Source organism: Notolepis coatsorum, assembly GCF_963971535.1.
Source record: "Notolepis coatsorum genome assembly, chromosome: 14".
In the NCBI taxonomy this organism is placed as follows: Eukaryota; Metazoa; Chordata; class Actinopteri; order Aulopiformes; family Paralepididae; genus Notolepis; species Notolepis coatsorum.
Genome location: NC_140178.1, coordinates 90,681,143 through 90,705,799, shown reverse-complemented (window position 1 = coordinate 90,705,799; position 24,657 = coordinate 90,681,143). Strand labels below are relative to the sequence as shown.

General features: G+C 45.8%; 1 protein-coding gene across 2 annotated transcripts; it reads left to right on the top strand.

Moving 5' to 3' along the window:
- The first annotated feature begins 6,461 nt into the window (after nucleotides 1–6,461).
- Nucleotides 6,462–22,687, top strand: tmem205 (transmembrane protein 205). 2 transcript variants are annotated; one of them, XM_084328825.1, is made up of 4 exons: nucleotides 6,462–6,559; nucleotides 7,101–7,209; nucleotides 8,758–8,921; nucleotides 19,575–22,687. In XM_084328825.1, the coding sequence occupies exons 2-4, from the start codon at nucleotides 7,110–7,112 to the stop codon at nucleotides 19,875–19,877; spliced, it is 567 nt and encodes a 188-aa protein (XP_084184951.1). In that variant the 5' UTR covers nucleotides 6,462–6,559; nucleotides 7,101–7,109; the 3' UTR covers nucleotides 19,878–22,687. The 2 variants fall into 2 exon arrangements, with proteins under 2 accessions (XP_084184951.1, XP_084184952.1); XM_084328826.1 differs by having other exon boundaries at nucleotides 6,466–6,547.
- The last annotated feature ends 1,970 nt before the right edge of the window (nucleotides 22,688–24,657 follow it).

The following is a 24,657-nucleotide window of genomic DNA, read 5'->3' as shown; positions in this document are numbered from 1 at the left end:
GAGATGTAGAGATGGCGAGGAATCCAAACATACAGGCCATCGCAAAGGGGGGTAAATCATGCTCAAAGGCTAAGCAACATTTTGACAGGACAATAATGGGCATGGACATTTTCAAAGGGGTTCCTTGACCTCTGACCTTACAGCCATGCCCAAGTTATGCTAGTCCCATGTAGTCTTGGGCCAAAAGCATGGATTTCCTTTTTGGATGCAAAGAAAATCTAAAAACGTGTTTTCATTCACATAGGTTGATGGCAGGGAACTGTCCCACCTCAATAAGATATGAGACGAACGTTACCGGTTACCCTGACACGGTGGGTGAGACTACAAGCTAAAATGTATTGTAATTCAAGTAGCTAATTCAGTGAGGCTATCACATCCAGGATCTCTGTTCCTTTGCAGCCCATTCTGTGGTCTGTCCATGGTTTCTAGCTCCCCCTAGTGGTAGTACTGGTGACCAGTGGTCCATGGACAGACCACTGAATGGGCTACACCAGTGGTTCTCAAACTTTTTACACCAAGTACCACCTGAGAACGTAGCTGGCTCTCCAAGTACCACCATATGACCGGCGTTAAAATACAGTCTATTCAGCTATGCACAGTTCACGCAGGAGGCAAATGTATTCCTAATACCATTATTTATTGTTAACTTTTGTCAGACACAGCCACAATGTACAAAGGGATAGCACTAGAACTAGCAAACGCTTCCACACAACTCATACAATGCAAGGAGCATTGAGAACATAATAACTAACATTCTCACATAGCAAGTGAGAAAATTAAGAACAACTGTATTTCAGCAAATGTACTTAATTCTCTCTCTATCTCTCTCTCTCTCTCTCTCTCTCTCTCTCTCTCTCTCTCTCTCTCTCTCTCTCACACAGCAAACAATTGTCCATCATTCTCTCTCACACACACACACACACACACACACACACACACACACACACACACACACACACACACACACACACACACACACACACACACACACACACACACACACACACACACACACATTTTGTTACAAAAACTTAATTTCCTGCATTCTGGTGCAGGAATTTTTGAATTTTTACCCTTTAAATGCCAGTGTTTGTGATGGGCATCACAAATTATTGTAAAAAATAAAATAAAACACATATTCAATACATTTTTGAATGTTTACCCTTTAAATGCCAGTTTGTGTGATGGCATCACAAATTATTGTTAAAAAAAACACAAAAAAGTAAAATATTTTCAATATATCAAATGCAAAGTACATTTTTTGTTTTGCTTTTTTTTGTTTTTGTTTTGCTTTTTTGTAAATGTTTTCAAGTACCACCAGCAGTACCACCAAGTACCACTAGTGGTACGCGTACCACAGTTTGAGAACCACTGGGCTACACAACACAACCATAGAGGTACAGTATTATAGAACTGTAAAATAAAAATTGTTCCACAGTGATCTAAACAAGGCATTCATGTGTTGGGCCACGTTTTTTTTTAACCACCAAGGCCTTCACTCCTTCCAGGCTCTTTCTTCGTGATTATTTTAGCTTAAAGGAACTCGTCAACATTATGGGAATGCACTTACCGTCTTCTCCAGAGTCAGACAAGAAGATGGATACCAATGTCCTCTCTGTGCGTTCAGTAGAAAGCTATCTGGCCGCAAGCTAGCCTAGCTTAGTACAAATCAATGGAAGTGGATACGGACCAGCTAGCCTAGCTGTTGGCCAAAAGCACCTCTCCCGGAGTTTTAAGCTAAGCTAGTGGTCAGTATCCGCTTCCATTGAATTGTGCTAAACTAGGCTAGCTTGCAGCCGGATAGCTTTCTACTGAACACACAGAGAGGAAATTGTTGGTGTGTTCCTTTAAGCTCTGCACAGTACATTACAACGTGTGGAGTCCTTTGGGATGCATACCCATCCCACCACCCTTTGGTAGCAGTAATTATTAGCAATAGCATCAGTTCATAACAAGCTCTCCTCTTGTGACACCAAACCACTCCCAGTAACAAGAATGCATGTGTGTGTATGTTTATATGTGTGTATGTTTGTATGTTTATGTTTGTGTGTGTTTATATTTGTGTATGTTTATGTGTGAATGTTTATATATTTTTTTTTCTTTTGATCCACTTTTTCTCCTCTTTTTCAATTTTTCTCCCATCCCAATTTCGCTGTGCCAATTCTCCCCTCCCCTGTCTTGAACGTTGCTCACATATGCCCCCCCACTGGCCGGTTGTAGGGAGGATAGAAGCCTTGCATCACGTGTCCCCTCCGATACACGAGGAGGTAGCCTGTCACATCTTTTCACCTGCCAGCGCGGACTCTCATTGGTGAGGTGTAACGTGTAGGAGGCTCACACTACCCCCGCCATTTCCTGTCTCTGCTGTGCAGGCGTCCCCCAACCGACCTGTAGGAGTCACTGGCCACAACGTCCAGATTACCACCCATCGACTTCCACCCGCTAACTCTGCCAATTGAGTTAGTATGACGGCCGGCCCAAGCCGGAGGCAACGCCGACAGCCGGATTCGAACCCGGTGTCTCTTGCGTTGGGGACGAGCGCAATGTCCGCTGCGCCACCCAGCCGCCCCTGTATGTTTATATTTGTGTATGTTTATATGTGTGTATGTTTATGTGTGTATGTTTATATACATTTATGTTTATGTGTGAATGTTTATATTTGTGTATGTTTGTATGTTTATGTGTGTATGTTTGCGTGCGTGCGTGTGTGTGTGTGTGTGTGTGTACTATAACATACTATATACCTGTATGTCATGTATTGTCATAACTGTCATGATATATATCTGTATGGCCCCCGTAAATGTACAAACCCCCCCTCCCACCCCCTCCTAATGTACAGTTTCCTCCCCCTTGTATGTATATATTTTCTGTTAGGATAACAGTACTGTATATTTGCATATCTTGTATGTCACAAATGTATATGTCATGTATGTCAGAAATGTCAAGATATATATCTGTATGTTGCGTATGTCATTAATGTCATTATGAATTGAAAATGGGGGACCCTGATGTAAACAAGACGAAAGTCTTTCTCTGGACTGCATCCCCTTAACAATTGTGTGTATTGAGCTGTAGGCTACTGTATTGAACCCATTCTGCAATCTGTTAATAAAGTTTTCAATCAATCAATCAATCAATCATGTGTGTTTATATTTGTGTATGTTTATGTGTGTATGTTTATGTACGTATGTTTATATTTGTGTATGTTTGTAGTTATATGTGTCGTTTGTTGTCTTTGTTGTCATGGTTGTTTGCATGATACTTCTGAGTTAATGTGTGTCTGGGTGTTTGTGTATTCATATTTAAAATGTTTTGTCTTTATGTATTTATTATTATTTTCATATATTGTTTTCCCTCCTGACTAACTATTGCTCCCAGATGTAATTTACCTATGTGCTTTGCAATCTATATTTTTGCTTTAAAATGATCTGAATAAATAATTTAACTCTAACCCAAGAGTACACTATTCTCTTTGTCAATACGTTTTGTATCCCCACACTGGTGTTGTTCCACTGTAACGTGGGCCTGTGAAACATGTCATTGTCACATTGTTTACAGATAAAACAGTCTGTCTCAAAATGGATCTCAGAAAGTAGCCTGTGTTCATATGCAGTCATTATTTCCCTGTTATATCCCACCGGTAATCACAATAATGCTAATGCCAATTCTGCCTAAACCAGAATTGATTTGGTTGACCCGAATTTTCTTGTAGCCCTACAATATATGAGTAATGATTTATTCATCGTGGTCACCTCAGGCGCAATGTATCTTCGTCTGGTCAAAATTCAAATTGCCATGCGTTTGACCGGTTCTCGTCAACTCGTACGGATCAATCTCATTCCACCCACTCCACCCCCACCCTGTCCACTCCACCTCCACCCTCACCCTGTCCACTCCACCTCCACCTCCACCCCCACCCTGTCCACTCCACCTCCACCCTCACCCTGTCCACTCCACCTCCACCTCCACCCTCACCCTGTCCACTCCACCTCCACCTCCACCCCCACCCTGTCCACTCCACCTCCACCCCCACCCTGTCCACTCCACCTCCACCTCCACCCTCACCCTGTCCACTCCACCCCCACCCTGTCCACTCCACCTCCACCTCCACCCTGTCCACTCCACCTCCACCCTGTCCACTCCACCTCCACCCCCACCCTGTCCACTCCACCTCCACCCTCACCCTGTCCACTCCACCTCCACCCTCACCCTGTCCACTCCACCTCCACCCTCACCCTGTCCACTCCACCTCCACCCTCACCCTGTCCACTCCACCCCCACCCTGTCCACTCCACCCTCACCCTGTCCACTCCACCCTCACCCTGTCCACTCCACCCCCACCCTGTCCACTCCACCCTCACCCTGTCCACTCCACCTCCACCCCCACCCTGTCCACTCCACCCTCACCCTGTCCACTCCACCTCCACCCCCACCCTGTCCACTCCACCCCCACCCTGTCCACTCCACCCTCACCCTGTCCACTCCACCTCCACCCTGTCCACCTCCACCCTGTCCACTCCACCTCCACCCCCACCCTGTCCACTCCACCCTCACCCTGTCCACCTCCACCCTGTCCACCCCCACCCTCACCCTGTCCACTCCACCTCCACCCTGTCCACTCCACCCCCATCCTGTCCACTCCACCCTCACCCTGTCCACCTCCACCTCCACCCTGTCCACCTCCACCCTGTCCACCTCCACCTCCACCCCCACCCTGTCCACCTCCACCTCCACCCTGTCCACCTCCACCTCCACCCTGTCCACCTCCACCTCCACCCCCACCCTGTCCACCTCCACCCTGTCCACCCCCACCCTGTCCACTCCACCCTCACCCTGTCCACTCCACCTCCACCCTGTCCACCTCCACCCCCACCCTGTCCACCTCCACCTCCACCCTGTCCACCTCCACCTCCACCCCCACCCTGTCCACCTCCACCCCCACCCTGTCCACTCCACCCTCACCCTGTCCACCTCCACCCCCACCCTGTCCACTCCACCCTCACCCTGTCCACCTCCACCCCCACCCTGTCCACTCCACCCTCACCCTGTCCACTCCACCCCCACCCTGTCCACTCCACCTCCACCCTCACCCTGTCCACTCCACCCCCACCCTGTCCACTCCACCCTCACCCTGTCCACTCCACCCCCACCCTGTCCACTCCACCCTCACCCTGTCCACTCCACCCTCACCCTGTCCACTCCACCCCCACCCTGTCCACTCCACCCTCACCCCCACCCTGTCCGCACTTTCTCGGCCGAGCTATAGTCAGGCATGCGTTGTTCATGGCACGGGGTACCACTCAGTGGTACCTCACTGAGTATTAAAGATTTGAGCAGAAGCGCGTGCACGCACATGCACGCGCTCGCGAGAACGCGCTGCGCTCGGCTCGGCTCGTGTTTACCTGCCGAGTCCCGGGCCCCGGCGCTACCTCGCATTATCATAACAATAGCCGCTATAGGCTGGTGTCTTCAACCAGTCTGGGACTCTTTGTGATGTAAATATGGAACGTCCCAAGTTGCCGCTGCCCACAGAGTGCACCGCCGTCCAAAGGTGAACGACGGCGAACGAAGGGCCAAATCAAAACAGCCGTCAATTCCGAATTGACAACTGTTTTGATTCAACCCCCCACCCACCACCACTCACCCCCGGACAACAACACACTCTGCAAACAGCATCAACCCGGGACATTCCATATCTACATCACAAACTTCGGGACTGAGTAGATAATTAATTAATCTTCTCTTTATTTTTATTATTTATATTAAAACTGAATCAAACCATAAACAAGGTTGCCTGTTGGGATGTTAGATCCTAATGTGAAAAACTGATTTTATATGTCTGCACTTTATGTGCTCATTTTATGCCTGTCTTAATTCTGTTGTGAAGCACTTTGAGCTGCAGTTTCTGTATGAAAGGCTATACAAACAAAGTGTATTATTGTGCGCGAGGGAACATATGCGCGTGCGCGCGGCGTCATTATCCTGCGTGGCGGCTCAGCCCATAATAACAACGCAACACTGGCTATAGTCACTTTTCCGCACCTACTCCCGAACTCTGTATGTGCAGATTGCAATTTGAAATTTGAAATGTATTTATTGGAAGGATAAACCCCTTGTGATGAACCATCTCGTTGCTCACGGAGTCTCTCTGGATTGTCCAGAGATCTAGGTTTATCAATCTGCACATGCAGAGTTTCGAGAGTAGGTGCGGGAAAGTGACTATAGTTCGGCCGAGAAATTGCCGATCGACTTGGGATTGGTCTCTCCGTGTTCAGGAGACTCAGGCGTATAAAAGTATATTGGATCACGTCTCCCGCACCCCCACAGCCGTAGCTACAACCACTTAATGTCATGACTCTGATCCACATTCATTCATTTTCTCCCCCCACTCTCTCTCCTATGATTTCAGAATACCGGAAGTGTTGCGGTGGTCGACGTGATGAGCGTGTGATAGAGAGGAAGTGGTTCAACTGAACAGTCAGCGCTGATCATAAGGAAACATTTCAATATTGTTCGAGGACATCTGGGAGTCGTATCCAAGGGGAAAGTGCGTATTCCGGTATGTGTAGGTTTTTGCGAGTCCATGCAGTGTGTATAATAAGCCAACGTTGGAACTCGGGTGGAACTTGTGCAACTGGTTAGCATCAATTTCACGAAAGTGCTAACTGTCCAGCCTGTCTGTGGACCCTGGATAGTACAGTAGTGCTTACTGTGCAGCCTCACTGCTAATATTCCCGTCGTAGATATTGGTGGTTTGCTTATTGACAGGTTCGGTTGTGTTTAGTAGAAAATGGGATTTCAGTTTAATCGTTAATGTTTGTTTGCTCCTCCATATAGCTCGTCAGTAAGTTACAGTAACGTTATTCTTATCTCTGGACCGTCGAGTGCTTATCAGGCACACAGCACACGTAGAGCACGCCCCCCCCCATCTCTCTATTTAATCAAAGTCATTTGTGTTGCATTTACGAGGGTAACTGGTATTTTGCCACGACCCTATTGAGCCGTACTGTATTGTACCCATTCTGCAATCTGTTAATAAAGTTTTCAATCGATCAAACCTAACGTTAGTTATTATGTTTTTGACACGTTATGTCTTTCAGACCGTCGCCATGGTAACAGAAGGGGAGCCCACAGACTTGGTGAAAGTGTTGCATCTGCTGGTGTTGTCTTTCACTTGGGGGATGCAGGTGTGGGTTTCCTTCATAGCAGGTGAGAGCAGAAATATCTTTGCACATTATGTACATTTAGGGGTTCATGACATGACACTGATGCTTGAACCTGTGCTCTAGTAGAATAGAGTATGATACACCTTTATTATATCCAAAGGGGTAATTTGTCTGGCAACCAGCAGATATATAAAAAAGATATTATTACACATTATATAAAAAAAACACACACACACAATATCAAATAAATTATTATAAATTATTGCATCATCAGTTTGAGCAGCACCTCCTTAAAAACATAGATGTTTTAACAATCAACGTCAACCTATGCATACCCTATGTATACAGATAACTGTTAAAACACAACTCTGTGATTAGGTTATTTAACATAATTTATAGGAACACGCCAACGTTATGGAAAATGCGCTTTGCATCTTCTCCAGAGACAAGACGATGGATACCAATCTGCAAGCTAGCTTAACTTATCTCAAATGATTGGAAGCAGATGCAAACCACCAGCCTAGCCTTAAACTCCGGGAGAGTCCGGGAGACAGCTAGGCTAGCTGGTCCAAAATCAGTTTCCATTCATTCGTGCTGTGCTAGGCGAGCTTGCAGTCAGATATCTTTCTAGTACTGAACGCACAGAGAGGAAATTGGTATCTTATCATGTCTAACTCTGGAGAAGATGGTAAGCACATTTCCCATAATGTTGGCTGATCGTGTCCAGCCAGGTTCAGATCAATAGTTGGTTATGATGGCACTTCATGATATAATGCTTGGGGGGGAAAAAGTGAAAGACGGAGACTAGGGATGCACCGAATGGGAAATTCTTGGCCGAAACCGATACCGAAAATAGAAAACAGTTGGCCGAAAACCGAAAGCTGAAAGGCCGAAAATGATTCATAGAATAGAATTTTTTTTACCAATGTTGTGGAACATTATGATTATGGAAAAATATATGATTATGGCAAAACTTAACTTAAATAATAAATAATCACTATTATGGGTCCATAAAACATTTATTCAGCACTTCTGAATGCATACAGTACATTAATTCCATCTTTTCTCTGGCTGCGCAGCGGACATCTGTGCTCTACTGAGCACACCTTTCTAGTCCCCAGCTGAATGTGCTCGCTTGACTCGGCACAGTAGACGCGCGACAGACAGACGGCGTCAATGTGAGAAACACAATCCCCCCCCCCCCCCGCTCTCTCTGAATAATATGCATATTAGATCACTCAGTGATTAACCGCGACGGGCATATAGTAAATAAGGATATAAAAGCATGTTAAAGACGCATTTATTGGAGGCGTTGCGCGCAGAGTTTACATAGAAACAGCGCGACTCCCGACAGTGCGACATCATCACAACAACACACGTTAGGTTACAGGTTGTTTCTGTTTCGGTGACATATTTTCGGTGAAAAAACTCTTTCGGCCAAAAGCCGAAAGGCCATTTTTGGCCGACTTTCCGGCCACCGAAATTTCGGTGCATCCCTAACGGAGACTGCACACTAGACTACGTTCCCACGATGCACCTTGCTATTACCACAACCGCCGCCGCGTCATCTCTCTCATCCCTTTGCCCGCAGGTTTTGCCTTGGTGTGGCAGGTGACACTCCACACCTTCGGTCTGGTGCAGAGCAAGCTCTTCCCCGTCTACTTCCACTGTCTGATGGGCAGTAACCTGGTCAGCCTGGCCATCTACGCCTTGTATCACCCCAGAGAGCTGCTGGACTGGCACGAAGGTGTACAGGTCAGAGGTTATCATCAGTAGAGTTGCCACGGTGATGTGGAATTTCTTGTGACTAATAAACACCGGTATTTTCCAGTGACACCGGATATTTTACAAAATGATGCTCAATATCTGATGAGCGCTTACTTTGATCTTTAACGTTATACGGCTACATTGATCCACTGTGTCTGTCCGTCTACATTTGTTTTTAATACATTTTCAATGATCAGTATCCATTTGTTGGACAGATGGAGTTGATGGAAAATAATCCAACGGACGGTAATACCTTTTCTATCTGTTCATTGACGGACGGATCAATGTAGCACATTGATCACATACTGAGAAAACGTACTGTTGCTGGTCTGGACTGGTCCTCTCTCCAGTCAAACGTACGGTTGCTGGTCTAGACTGGTCCTCTCTCCAGTCAAACGTACTGTTGCTGGTCTGGACTGGTCCTCTCTCCAGTCAAACGTACTGTTGCTGGTCTGGACTGGTCCTCTCTCCAGTCAAACGTACTGTTGCTGGTCTGGACTGGTCCTCTCTCCAGTCAAACGTACTGTTGCTGGTCTGGACTGGTCCTCTCTCCAGTCAAACGTACTGTTGCTGGTCTGGACTGGTCCTCTCTCCAGTCAAACGTACTGTTGCTGGTCTGGACTGGTCCTCTCTCCAGTCAAACGTACGGTTGCTGGTCTGGACTGGTCCTCTCTCCAGTCAAACGTACGGTTGCTGGTCTGGACTGGTCCTCTCTCCAGTCAAACGTACGGTTGCTGGTCTGGACTGGTCCTCTCTCCAGTCAAACGTACGGTTGCTGGTCTGGACTGGTCCTCTCTCCAGTCAAACGTACTGTTGCTGGTCTGGACTGGTCCTCTCTCCAGTCAAACATATTGTTGCTGGTCTGGACTGGTCCTCTGAGCTTCTCTCCAGTACTGTTGCTGGTCTGGAGGGACTGGTCATCTCTCCAGTCAAACGTACTGTTGCTGGTCTGGACTGGTCCTCTGAGCTTCTCTCCAGTCAAACGTACTGTTGCTGGTCTGGACTGGTCCTCTGAGCTTCTCTCCAGTCAAACGTACTGTTGCTGGTTTGGACTGGTCCTCTGAGCTTCTCTCCAGTCAAACGTACTGTTGCTGGTCTGGACTGGTCCTCTGAGCTTCTCTCCAGTCAAACGTACTGTTGCTGGTCTGGACTGGTCCTCTGAGCTTCTCTCCAGTCAAACGTGCTGTTGCTGGTCTGGACTGGTCCTCTCCAGTCGAGCTTTCGCTGCTGCAGGTTTCATCCTAAATGTTTCCAAATCCTCTGCTATCGTTGTGTAACATGTCGTCTCTAGAGCTTTTTTCTCTCCTTCACGTGAAGTTAAAACTATCTAAGTGAAAGTAAAAAAAGAAAAAGATTTTTTTTTCGTACTGCCTTTTACTATCATGCACTTTGCTACTAAGTAATCTACCTTGTCTATATTACTACCTACTATGCTAATCTGTCTGTACGTCGTCTACTATACACTCAAGACTGTAGCAAGTTCAACACTGTTTGACGAACAATGTTACTTAGCTGCCAGAGTTGTACCCTTCCTGCTGAGTTGTTGTACAGAACGTCACTTTGGATAAAAGACTGTCAACGGTCTTTTATTTTGGCAGTGACTGAAAAGGTACAGGCAGCTGAAGCAATATTCTTATAGAATGAAGCCTTAAACATAAACAAAAAAGAACAAAAACAAATGTAAAATATCTATACAAACCATTTTCTTGAAAACCAAAAGCAAATGACTTATTCTTAAATGTATATCAGCATTGTTCCACAAGTTAACCACAAGTTAAGTACATCTTCTCCTTTTAATCCCTTTCTTAGCTTTTTGAACAGTAAACTTACAAACATCTCTCAAATAACATTTGTTTTCCTTGACACACAGTCCGGGAGTAACTTTGCTTTAGCTCTGTACATTATTTGCATTATTTTATAATAAACCAAATCGTTCAATTTCACAACATGAGACTTTATAAACAGTGGGCACTGATATGTGAAAAATTTCGAAATAAAATAAATAAAGGGCGGCTGGGTGGCGCAGCGGACATTGCGCTCGTCACCAACGCAAGATACACCCAGGTTTGACTCCGGCTGTCGGCGTTGCCTCCGGCTTGGGTCGGCCGTCATACTAACTCAGTTGGCAGAGTTAGCGGGTGGAAGTCGATGGGTGGTAATCTGGATGTTGTGGACAGCGTCTCCTACAGGTCGGTTGGGGACGCCTGCACAGCAGAGACAGGAAATGGCGGGGGTAGTGTGAGCCTCCCACACGTTACACCTCGCCAATGAGAGTCCACTCTGGCAGGTGAAAAGATGTGACAGGCTGCCTCCTCGTGTACCGGAGGGGACACGTGATGCAAGGCTTCTGTCCTTCCTACAACCGGCCAGTGGGGGGCATATGCGAGCAACGTTCAAGACAGGGGAGGGGAGAATTGGCACAGCGGAATTGGGATGGGAGACAAATAGAAAAAGAGGAGAAAAAGTGGATAAAAAAAAATAATAATAATAATAATAATAAGCATACACCGGTGGGGGCCGTGGGCAAATCATCTTGTGGAGCCTGAACAACAGTAAAACCAGTATCATCAACTACCACAAGAATCACCAGACGATCGGTTAACAACTACGCTATTATCTCATTGTATGTAGAAACGATAGAGCGCTGCGTCCGAGACATTAGTATATCTATTGATCCAGTCAAATGAACGGCACGCTCTGTCACAGACGGCACATTCCTCCGCGGCGCTCCTCACCTGGGGCGTGTGCAGGCACTCGCAGGGTTCGTGGCCGTCCACACCGAGTCCGACTTCAGAGCGGGCTAAAGCGCACGGAGGAAGGCACGTCTATACGCGAAGTCAGTCCCTGTTTGAAGATTTTTTTTTTTATGATATCCAGTTCCAGTGTTCTATTGTCCATTTTGCATGTATAACCCGTTATTATCTCATTAATTCGAATGTTAGAATGAATTTTACAATGATGAAATCAGTGTGACTGTACTCCTGAAAAAGTATAGTATGGTTTATTGTATTGGGAAAGATACAGACACATTAGCTGGTTGAACAACATCTATGTGTGTGGTGGTAATAATGCAGATATTGAGTGTATTTCTGTGAAAATGCGCGTGGCGCACGCCTCTGAATCCAACCGATGCACACGGGAGCGAAAGTGAAGCGCTGATCGCCCGCCCACCTCACTCCTGCGTGACGCCCTCTGGTTCCCAACAGCAACTTCCTAATGTTGACTCTGAGCGTACGATTAATCTGCGCAAAGGAATCGGCCGTATCAGCCGTTTATGTTACCGATATCATATGAAACTAGAGATCTTGGAGGCTAGTTTACTGGCAACTGGGTTAGATTTAGCTTAAAAGTTGAGCTATTTTAAGCTAATTTAAATTTGATTGGAGGAAAATGTCATGGGCACGGCCATTTTGAAAGGGGTCCCTTGACCTCTCGCCTAAATATGCCTGAATTAAAATGGACTCGAGTCACATGATGCTAGTTACATGCAGAACTGGGCCCAAGCCAGGCAGTGTTCTTTTTGACAGAGGGGATATCTGCCGTTTCCTGCTCCAAACTATCATTAATATTGGGTTTTAAAGCGTTAAAAAAAAGAATTGGTCGCCCTTTATCATGAAGTCAGAGCCCTGTTCGTTGTCTACGGAGCAGCCACAGTTTTGAACTGTCCCGGGGAACGGGAACATTGACATTCCATTCCATGACTGATACGAATCCGCTTCAAGTTCCTCTACCTGGCATACTGTGCAGTGAAGGGAACGGCTTCCGCCTACACTACTACACACCCTCAAAAGACCCCTACGCTCTGCATCTCCTGGCCGCCTAAGACCCACTCCTATCCGCATCCTATCCTATCAGACCCACTCCAAGCATACAACGACGGCCTAGTGGCAGGCAACATGAATGACCACAAGGTGGCGCGATACAACGTAAGGAGGACAGTGTCAGAGGCCAAACGGCGCTACAGGGATAAAATTGAACTCCAGTTTGAACAAGCTGACTCTAGAGCTATGTGGCAGGGGCTCAAAACGATGACAGACTACAAAGGCGCCTCCCTCAAACTGAACAGTGACATCTCCTTAGCAAATGACCTCAATACCTTCTATGCGAGGTTTGATGCTGGTAATAACAACACCAGCTCACAAGCCACGGCAATGGGGGGGGGGGGGGGGGGGTTGGCTGCTGATGGAGGCGCAGTGTTCAGGGTAACAGAGCATGAGGTTCAAGTTTCTCAAGTTTCTTTAATAGTTGTCATACAGAAGTACAGAATACTTTTATACAAAATGCTTCTTACTGTTGCGCTCCAGAGACTGTGCAAGACAAGATAAGTATGAAATAAAATAACATAGTAAAATTAGAAGTAAAAAAATGAGGTCACAGTGATGCAGAATAGACATAGTTACCATACAATATACAATACTGTGCAGTGTACTAATATACAATACTATATAGTGCAAGGCAGAAATGGAGAAATGGGACGAGGTGCAATTTAGGTACAATTCACAGTAGGTGTACGAGTTGTAGTGCAAATCCTTTATCAATAAATATAAAGTGTAAGTGTGTTTGTGTGATCTAAAGTGTGGAGAGTGGGTGCTGCAGTGTGTTGTTTGTTTGAGTGAGTGTGTGCGTGTGGGTGTGTGTGCTGTGTGCATTTGATGGTTGTTGCATAGTGATTATTGTTCGTTTAGCGATTATTGTTCGTTTAGCAGCCTGATGGCCTGGGGATAGAAGCTTCTTCTGAGTCTTTCTGTGCTCGCCTTAAGACTCCGGTATCGCTTGCCTGACCGCAGCAGTTCAAAGAGGCAGTTGTTCGGGTGGCTCGAGTCCTTAATAATTCTCTTAGCCTTCCCCTTGCACCGCTTGTTGTAAATGTTCTGGAGGGTGGGAAGCCCCCCTCCAATTGTGCGTTCGGCTGAACGTGTCACTCTTTGTAGTCTGCTACGGTCTTGTGCAGTGCTATTCCCAAACCAGGAGGTGATGTTGCCGGTCAGGATGCTCTCTATTGTACATGAGTAGAAGTTCCTAAGGATCTTCTGACTGACTTGGAACTTCCTTAGGCGCCTGAGGAAGTAGAGGCGTTGTCGTGCCTTCTTCACAACACTGTCAATGTGTGTGGTCCATGTCAAGTCCTCGGATATGTGGGCTCTGGCCTCTGAGGTACTTGAAACTGTTCACTCTCTCAACCGGTGCCCCGTCGATGCTGAGGGGGCTGTAGTCCTTGACCCCCGACCTCCTGAAGTCCACAATCATCTCTTTTGTTTTGCTGACATTCAGGGAGAGGCAGTTCTCCTGACACCACTGTGACAGGTTCTCTACCTCTTCCAGGTAGGCCCTTTCGTCGTTGGCAGAGATCAGGCCCACCACTACTGTGTCATCAGCAAATTTGATGATGGTGTTGTTGTTCCGCTGTGCTACGCAGTCATGTGTGTACAGGGAGTAGAGGAGGGGGCTCAGAACACAGCCCTGGGGGGCCCCTATGTTGAGCGTGATGGATGAGGAGGTGCAGTTGCCGGCTCTTACCACCTGGGGTCTGCCCGTCAGGAAGTCCAAGACCCACTGGCAGAGGTCATAGTTCAAGCCCAGGTCCCTGAGCTTGGCTATGAGTTTGGAGGGGACTATGGTATTGAATGCTGAGCTGTAGTCGATGAACAGCATTCTCACATAGTTCCCCTGCCTCTTGTCCAGGTGTGATGCTGCTGTGTGCAGCACATGGGCTATGGCGTCCTCCGTGGACCTGTTGGGGCGATAGGCAAATTGCAGAGGGTCCAGGTTGATGGGGAGGGAGGAACAGATGTAGCCCTTCACTAGCTTCTCAAAGCACTTCATGGCTATGGAGGTGAGGGCTACAGGGCGGTAGTCGTTGAGGCAAGCGGGCGTAGATTTTTTGGGTACAGGGATGATGGTGGACTTCTTCAGACAGGTGGGGATGACAGCCTGTTCCAAGGACAGGTTGAAGATGTCAGTGAATACCGGGGCCAGTTGGTCGGCACAGACTTTTAGGACGCGGCCGGGGATGCCGTCCGGTCCTGCTGCCTTCCTGATATTCACTTTTTTAAAGATCCGTCTCACCTCATGCTCTGTTACCCTGAACACTGAGTCTCCATCAGCAGACCCCCCCCCCCCCATTGCCGTGGTTTGTAGGCTGGTGTTGTTATTCACAGCCTCAAACCTCGCATAGAAGGAATTGAGATCATTTGCTAAGGAGATGTCACTGTTCAGTTTGAGGGGGGTGCCTTTGTAGTCTGTCATTGTTCTGAGGCCCTGCCACATGCCTCTAGAGTCAGCGTGTTCAAACTGAAGTTCAACTTTATCCCTGTAACGCCGTTTTGCCTCTATTACTGCTCTCCTGACATTGTATCTTGCCATCTTGTGTTCTTCCATGTTGCCTGTCACCAGCCCGGTGTTGTATGCTGATGTGCGCACTTTCAGAGCCTCACGGACGGATTTGTCTACCCAGGGCTTTTGATTTGGGTAGATTTAAATTTTGGTGGAGGGGATTGTTTCTTCTACCATAGTACAGACATAGTCAATCACCGTTTCGGTGTATTCGTTAATATTGGCTGTGTTATCACGGAATACACTCCAGTCTGTGCATTCCAGTACAGCTTGGAGTGACTCCTCTGACGTCACGGCCCAACGCTTAACCTCTCGCGAGACCACCGGCGTTCGCTTGAGACTTTGTTTGTACTTTGGCAAAAGAAAGATGGCGGCGTGATCGCTTTTACCGAATGGACTAAGAGCCTGTGACTTGTACCCATTCTTAAATTGCGAGTATACATGGTCTAATATGTTCTCGCCTCTGGTGGGACAGGTCACATGCTGATAGAAATTCGGCAACACCTTTTTAAGGCGCGCGCTGTTGAAATCGCCCAGAACCAAAATGGCAGCGTCAACATTAGCTGTCTGGAGTTTGTTTACCTCGTCGTGAAGTTTTGAAAGTGCGACCCCAGTGTTCGCGTGTGGTGGAATGTACACTCCGATGAGGATGATGGACGTTAACTCTCTTGGGAGGAAGAAGGGTCGACATTTTATCGTGATAAACTCCAGGTCTGGGGAGCAGTGGTTAGACAGTTCCTTTGTGTTGCCTAAATCGCACCACTCCTTGTTTATCATGAAGGCAATGCCGCCTCCTTTCTTCTTTAGTGACTCTTCTGCCGTCCGGTCCTTGCGGAGAACGAAGAAGTGGTCTGCCGGTTCTATTGCGTGATTCGGGACATCTGGACTCAGCCATGTTTCTGTGAAACAGAGGACGTTACAATCCCGAATGTCCCTCTGGAATTGGATCCGTGCTCTGATGTCGTCCAGTTTGTTTCCTATCGATTGCACATTGGCCAACAATATGCTGGGCAATGTGGTTCTGTGTCGTTTGGACCTCAGTCTGTTTCGGACCCCGGCCCTCTTTCCTCGTCTTCGCGGCGGCTTCTCCTGGTCTTGGCCATGGCCGGCATAACAAAGGATCTCGGCGGGCCATTTCTGCTGTTCAGCGATCCGATCCAGAGAGCAATCCAAACGGTAAGTTTTCCTTAATCCAATGTCAATGATTGACTGACGGTCATACACATATAATGCACCAACAGTTGGTGCGAATAAAACTCCTAATACTATAAAAATTAACAAAAGAAAGCACAGTCTCGACGGAGCGATCAGAAAGGCAGCCATCAGCGCAGCGCCAGTTCATACAGGTGAGGCGGACCTTTAAAAAAGTGAATATCAGGAAGGCAGCAGGTCCGGACGGCATCCCCGGCCGCGTCCTAAAAGTCTGTGCCGACCAACTGGCCCCAGTATTCACTGACATCTTCAACCTGTCCTTAGAACAGGCTGTCATCCCCACCTGCCTGAAGAAGTCCACTATTATCCCTGTGACCCAAAAAATCCAAGCCTGCTTGCCTCAACGACTACCGCCCTGTAGCTCTCACCTCCATAGCCATGAAGTGCTTTGAGAAGCTAGTAAAGGGCTACATCTGCTCCTCCCTCCCCATCAACATGGACCCCCTGCAATTTGCATACCGCCCCAACAGGTCCACGGAGGACGCCATAGCCCATGTGCTGCACACAGCAGTATCACACCTGGACAAGAGGCAGGGGAACTATGTGAGAATGCTATTCATCGACTACAGCTCGGCATTCAATACCATAGTCCCCTCCATACTCATAGCCAAGCTCAGGGACCTGGGCTTGAACTATGACCTTTGCCAGTGGGTCTTGGACTTCCTGACTGGCAGACCCCAGGTGGTGAGAGCAGGCAACTGCACCTCCTCATCCATCACCCTCAACATAGGGGCCCCCCAGGGCTGTGTTCTGAGTCCCCTCCTCTACTCCCTGTACACACACGACTGTGTGGCTCAGCGGAGTAGCAATACAATCATCAAATTTGCTGACGACACAGTGGTGGTGGGCCTGATCTCTGCCAACGACGAGAGGGCCTACCTGGAAGAGGTCAAGGTCCTGGCGGGATGGTGCCAGAAAAACAGCCTCTCCCTGAACGTCAGCAAAACAAAGGAGATGATTGTGGACTTCAGGAGGTCGGGGGTCAAGGACTACAGCCCCCTCAGCATCGACGGGGCACCGGTTGAGAGAGTCAACAGCTTTAAGTACCTCGGAGCCTACATATCCGAGGACTTGACATGGACCACACACATTGACAGTGTTGTGAAGAAGGCACGACAACGCCTCTACTTCCTCAGGCGCCTAAGGAAGTTCCAAGTCAGTCAGAAGATCCTTAAGAACTTCTACTCATGTACAATAGAGAGCATCTTGACCGGCAACATCACCTCCTGGTTTGGGAATAGCACTGCACAAGACCGAAGCAGACTACAAAGAGTGACACGTTCAGCCGAACGCACAATTGGAGGGGGGCTCCCCACCCTCCAGAACATTTACAACAAGCGTTGCAAGGGCAAGGCTAAGAGAATCATTAAAGACTCCAGTCACCCGAACAACTGCCTCTTTGAACTGCTGCGGTCAGGCAAGCGATACCGGAGTCTCAAGGCGAGCACAGAAAGACTCAGAAGAAGCTTCTATCCCCAGGCCATCAGGCTGCTAAACGAACAATGAATGAACACTACACAACAACAACCACCAAACGCACATAGCACACACATCCACACGCACACACTCACTTTAAACAAACACACTGTAGCACCCACTCCACACACTTTATAGCACACACCCACTTTAAACAAACACACTGTAGCACCCACTCCCCACACTTTATATTTATTGATGAAGGATTGCACTACAACTCGTACACCTTACTGTAAATTGTACCTAAATTGTACCTCATCCCATTTCTGCTTTGCACTATATAGTACTGTACATTAGTACACTGCATAGTATTGTATATTATATGGCAACTCAGAACATTGTACATATGTCTATACCGAACACTGTGACCTCATTTCTTCTTCTAAACTACATGCTATACTATGTTATTTGATACTATCTTGTCTAGCACAGTCTCTGGAGCGTAACAGTAAGAAGCATTTTGTATGAAAGTATTCTGTACTTCTGTATGACAACTATTAAAGAAACTTGAAACTTGAGCTCCGGGGTGGTCATCGAGAGAAGCCGGCTATTCTCAGTCCTTGCTCCACAATGGTGGAACAAACTTCCCACCACAGTCAGGACAGCTGAAACCCGCCCAATCTTCTGTTGTCGACTAAAAACACACTTCTTCAACCAATACCCAAAGTGAAAAAAAAATAAAAATACTAACCTTGTGTACTGTCTTTCACTAGTATGCACTCGTGTGAATCTACCTTGCCTATATTATTACCTACTATGCTAATATGGACTCAAGTCTGTAGCGCTCAAGTTCGACACTATTTGACGACAATGTTACCCCAATCTTACCCTTAGCTGCCAGAGTTGCACCCTTCCTGCTGACTTGTACAGAACTTGTAAGTCGCTTTGGATAAAAGCGTTGGTTAAATGACTAAATGTAACTGCAATAGGTGAAGATCGATGAGCGATCATAGCTATCGCCTGGATTTACATGATCAGTGTATTTCTCTGAAGGAGCAGATGTATCTTGTGGTTTGTTCAGTGTGTACCGTAGAGATAATTGACTTCCTCACAAGAAAATGTGAATATCTCAATCTCACTACAGAAGTCAGCCCGTGTCACCCCACTTCTTAGGGACCTGCACTGGCTCCCCATTGCCGCACGAATCCGCTTCAAGGTCCTCGACCTGGCATACCGTGCGGCAAAGGGAACCGCTCCCGCCTACCTCCGGTCAATGGTCTCTAACTACACACCCTCAAGACCCCTACGCTCTGCATCTTCTGGCCGCCTCAGACCTACTCATATCCGAGCTCCGGGAGGGTCATCAAGGAGAAGCCGCCTTTTCTCAGTCCTTGCCCCACAATGGTGGAACGAACTGCCCACCACAGTTAGGACAGCCGAAACCCGTCCAATCTTTCGCCATCGACTAAAGACGCACTTCTTCAACCATTATCTGAAAAGAAATAAAAAAAATAATCTAACCTTACTGTCATGCACTTGTCCTAATATACTAACCTACACTGTAGCACTCAATACTTTGATGAACATTGTTACTCAGCTTACAGAACTTGTAAGTCGCTTTGGATAAAAGCGTCAGCTAAATGACTAAATGTAAATGTACCCGTCCTCCTGTTGTTGCAGATGGTCCTGTACTTCGTGGCACTGATCATGGCCGGTCTGAACGCCCAGTGGTTCGGCCCATCGTCCTCCGAGCTGATGTACAAGCTGAGGGAGGTGGAGCAGGAGCATGGCCTGGGCAACCAGATTGGCATCGGCAAAGAGAAGGAGGCCTACACCAAGCTCAAAGAGCAGGACCCCAAGTACAAGGCCTCCAAGAGCGCCTTCGGCCGCTACCACGGGCTCTCTAACCTGTGTAACCTGGTGGGCTTCCTCTGCACCACCACCAACCTGGTCTACGCGGCGCTGAACCTAAACACCATATAGAGACCAGTCACCGCAGGTTTGGAAAAGCAACCTAACTGTCCCCTTTTGTGGCGTATATTCTCTGTCGTAGGCTCTTCTTCCGTGTGACGCTGGAAGCGCTCCCTGCGTCAAATCCTCCTGTACGTCAGAGTTTTTTTTCACGGCCACGCCTACTTTTGGTGGAAAACAATTATTCCTATTGACCGCTACTGTGTTTGGTATAAAAAATGTGTCGGCAGAACGCCCACATTGTTTGAAACTAAGGCTGAGACCACTTATCGATTTATCGATAACTGCGTGAAATCGATAAGTGGCGTCACTTATAGATTTGCATGTGTTAAAAGAAAAGTCAAATAAATAAAAATGTTAAATACTTTTTTCTTAAAAAAGAAAAATATAGGGGAGCTCCCGTAGCTCACCGCGTATCTCGGCGCTATTTCGGCGTCGGGGACAACCGTGCGCGTCACGGATCTGGGGTACACGAGTTCGATTCCCGGACTCGCCGTATTTTCTCAGTGTCTTTCCCTGATCTATATCCCATTCAACCTGTTTCTGTCGGTCATGCTTGACCAGAAAAAGCGATAAACGCTAAAAAATGAAGTTAAAAAAAAAAAATATATATATATATATATATATATATATATATATATATATATATATATTATTTAACGTTAGTTCGTGTGTGTTTTTTCTTTTTTAAGAAAAAAGTATTCAATATAGTATTCGATCATTTTGTTCCGATTTATCGATTCTTCCAAATGGCATATCGTCTCAGCCTTATTTGAAACATTTGTTTTGTTAGTGTTGATGGGAGGAAAATGACATGGGCGTGGTCATTTTGAAAGGGGTCCCTTGACTTCTCACCTCAATATGGCTGAATTAAAACGTTAAGTCAAGCAACAACTTTCCATCGAGCGTTTGCACTGTTGTGAAAAGTTAGTTCAAGTTTTGTTTTATTTGTCACAATATAAGGTACATGTACATTATACTGAAATGCTTGGTTCTGTATGACCCTCCTACGGTTGTGCTTCATACAGTAAAAAAAAGTCAAAGAGTAAAGACCAAACACTATATAATATATAATATAAAAAAAACTAAAAAATTGTAAATGCTAAATTGAGGTATAGAGGTAGTGCAAATTTGTAAGAATAAATGGATCAAATGGTGTAATATTTTTAAAAGGTGTTTAAATTGTCTGAAGTGAATGAATGTTTAAAGTGAGTGTGTGGATGTTGTGTGCAGTGAACGTAGAATGGATACGTCTTCAGGGTCCTTCAGTCTTCCTCTGGCATTTCCCCATTCAGCTGCAGGCTATTTCCCTACCTGGACATTTAATATTTCGCTTATAAATCTCCCGTTGACCTAACACTAAGAGGTAATTACTATTTCTGAGACCTGATAGTCTTCGGTATGATTTACATGTGTTTGTTTTGTCCTGAATTTGTAGAACGTGAATGATCCTCTGTTTACTCCCCAAGTTGTTTTCCTCCTAAAAGAGGCGTGGCCTGATGACACTGCAGTGCTGATGACACGATGCCCTGAAGGCTGATGTAATTCCATTATGCCAGTCCGCTTGGATGGCAGATGTGACGTATGCATCCTTCCAATATGCATTGGGCTAACTCAATGTTACACAGAGACGCATTTATATTCTATATGGTATAACACTTGTCCTATCCCCTTAAACCTTCAAATATGAACACGATTGTGCTGCTCTGTGTAATCCAAGTGTCTTTATAGTTGTGGATGTCTGTAATCCAAGTGTCTTTATGGTTGTGGATGTTCTTTGATGTTAAGTACATTACAATTTGTACAAGTATTTTATAACTTTTTCTGAACTATGACCACTGACGTATATATTTAGACTATGGCGCTAATTCCATCATTACGTAATCTTTTTATACAAGTCCATTTATTCTACTGGATGTTATGAGGGACTGTATTAAATATGGCTGCCCCCATTAATGATGTCACTCAGTCCTCCTAATCTACTCCACAATGCAAAGCATTTAACACCTCTTTTGCTGCGTTGACATTAACCACCAACATTTTAGGATAATGGCAGATTCCAAATTTTTCAGCTAATGCTAGTTACTATTGATTAAAGACACAACTTAAACAAACACAAGTGTAATTAATAACATTAATTAGTGTTCCATCCAATTTACATGTGCCAGGGCCATTCCATGGCGTCCTGGCTCCAGCAAAACCCTAAACCCTAACCCTAAATCGAATGTAGCCATAATTAATGTTCTTTATTACACCCGTCTTTCCCCCGTGATGACATGCCAGAATGGTCGCTGTGAAAAGTCCCCCATTCCAATAACACAGATTACATTATACTTCCTGCATTATTGGAAGATGATTTCCTAGTACACTATAAGCACTGTTAAATAGCATTCCATTCTCTACTTTTATGTTTTTGTATGTAACTAATTATTCAAACGGGTATAACATTTACAGCACACTGCTAAGAACAGTGTAGTGGCATTGTATTACTTGTGTTTGCCACCAGGGGGTGATATTTGAGGAGAGGCCTGTTTGTACACTCAGCAGAACCATCGGCGATCACAACCTTGTACAAGGTTTATGAAACATCTTTCACTTATCTTTGCCTCAGACATGGTGGTCGCTAGCACAGGATCTCCACCACATTTGAATTACACAATGTGTCATTTTGTGAATAAACTCAAACTGTGAACCTTTCCAGTGGGACCATTGTAACCGCTTGTGCCTCAGATCACGTCCTGCTGCCGTGGTAGCACAGGATTGAATGGGAATTTGAATGAACCCCTGTTTGACATTTTATTAATAAACGATTGTGAAGATTCTTACAAGTTGGCTCATTGTCAAATTTTTGTCGCCTTTATTGTTCATCTGCATGGTGAATAATGTCTTGCACTCGACTGTTTTAATTCATAGTCTCAAATAACAGAAGGACACCAGGGGCCCCGTTCCATGTACCGGGATAACCGAGTTAGCCGGATAACTTTAGCTGGATAACTCGGTTAGCCTGACTTTCCGATTTCATGTACCTGGATTTCCCAAATCACCATGACAACATATCCAAAAGTTTGAGCCTGCTCGAAAGCAGAGTTCAAGTTCAAGTTAGCCTGAACTATCGCCACGCCCCCGCAAAGAAGTGACAGCCCGTTTCCTGAAACTATTCCCACAGTCTACGATCTGCATTATACCATTCTGAATTACGTTTTTGTGCTCCATTCTTCCAGAGGGGGCTTTTGAAATGTAAAATAGACCCAAAATGCTGATATTAAATTCACTTTGTCCTAAATAATGCACGTTATATATACCGTGGCGACGGTGGCGCTCGCTCGTGCGATGTACACATGATGTGGTTATTTTAATTGTAACTGGGATTAAGATGTCTGATGAGATGCGCTGTTTGACGGATTTGAGAAATTGAATGAGCCGTTGACGTCACATTAATGAATGAGGATAAAGAGATAAACTTCATTCAAAACAACGGATATTCTCTAAACACGGGTCTCTCGTTCATTAATGTATAAACAATGAATTTATCCCATCTGGCCCAGTGGCCCAGCGGTAGTGCTCATGCTTGCCAATTCAGCGACCGGGGTTCAAATCCCCGTGTTTCCAATATGATTTTTTTGAATATAATATTAATGATTATACGCCAAAGTAGCCTGGTTTTAAGTTAAAATATTATAAATCTACATGCATTGAGGATGTCATTCTTTATATAGCTCTCAACGTGCACCAAATTGAATTATTCCTATATTGCAAAAAGAAGGAAAAGACTAGGGCCTTGAACCCCGGTCGTCCGTGTGAAAGTCAAAAGAAGAACCCGTTACACCACAGAGAAGATAAGTAAAAGATTGACTATACATCAATCAATGGGTAAGAGAGCCGTATCGTAATTCTGTATAACAGTTAACTAATAATTTTCGCTAGCAAGATCTCATTTGATTATTCAATCCAGCAGGCAAGTTTAAAGAAATATAATCTGATTGATTGAGGTAATGAGGGACTTAGAATTAGCCTATAGATAACGCATTTAACTTGTCGGCGAGGCGATTGAGCCTATTGCAATCTGTCAATAAAGTCTTAAATCAATTAATCAATCAATGCCGTTGAGAATCAGGGTCTCTGCCATCGATACGTGCTGGCTTTCCACCTAAAACGGGAGCGCGCATCTAGCCTGACTTGAGCCTGACTCTCAAGTCTGGCTTGAGTTAACGAGACTGAATCCTCCTTTGTGAAACAGGAAAATCCCGGCTTTGAACATCGGGTTAACTGAAGCTGGATAATGGACATGTTGATCGACTTAGTTGAACCACGTACATGGAACGGGGCCCCGGTTCGCAACCCCCAGAATGGACGGAAGGGTGAACTTGGATATTGTTTTTTATTGTCAAATGCTATTAGTTATTAGTTAGCACCCAGGTGTCTGTAGCCAACAAAGCTATTTGCACCCAGACACACATTACATACTGTATGAGCCGCAGCTTGTTGGGCAGATGCATACAGTCTGTGACACAGATATATTTTATTGTATCTATTATTCCCCTTATTTAATTTCTTACTTATTATTTTGACCTATATGTATTAGTAGTAGTACTTTATTATGTTTCTGTTCTGACGAGACCTTGTTTGCAGCAGCCTGCAGAGCTGTCTACGCCGGTACATAACATCCTCCGAAACGTCGTCCAACTCTGCGTAGGAGAGTGGGTGTAAATAGCAGAATAACTGCTGTGATTCTTCTATTGTAAGAGGATTGAAGATTATTCTTATTGTCTATGTACACAAGGCAATTCAAATT

Coding starts and splice junctions, on each gene's coding strand:
- tmem205 (XM_084328825.1), top strand. CDS start 7,110: ATGGTAACAGAAGGGGAGCCCACAGACTTGGTGAAAGTGTTGCATCTG. Junction 7,210..8,757: donor GTGGGTTTCCTTCATAGCAG/GTGAGAGCAGAA, acceptor CTTTGCCCGCAG/GTTTTGCCTTGGTGTGGCAG. Junction 8,922..19,574: donor ACTGGCACGAAGGTGTACAG/GTCAGAGGTTAT, acceptor CTGTTGTTGCAG/ATGGTCCTGTACTTCGTGGC.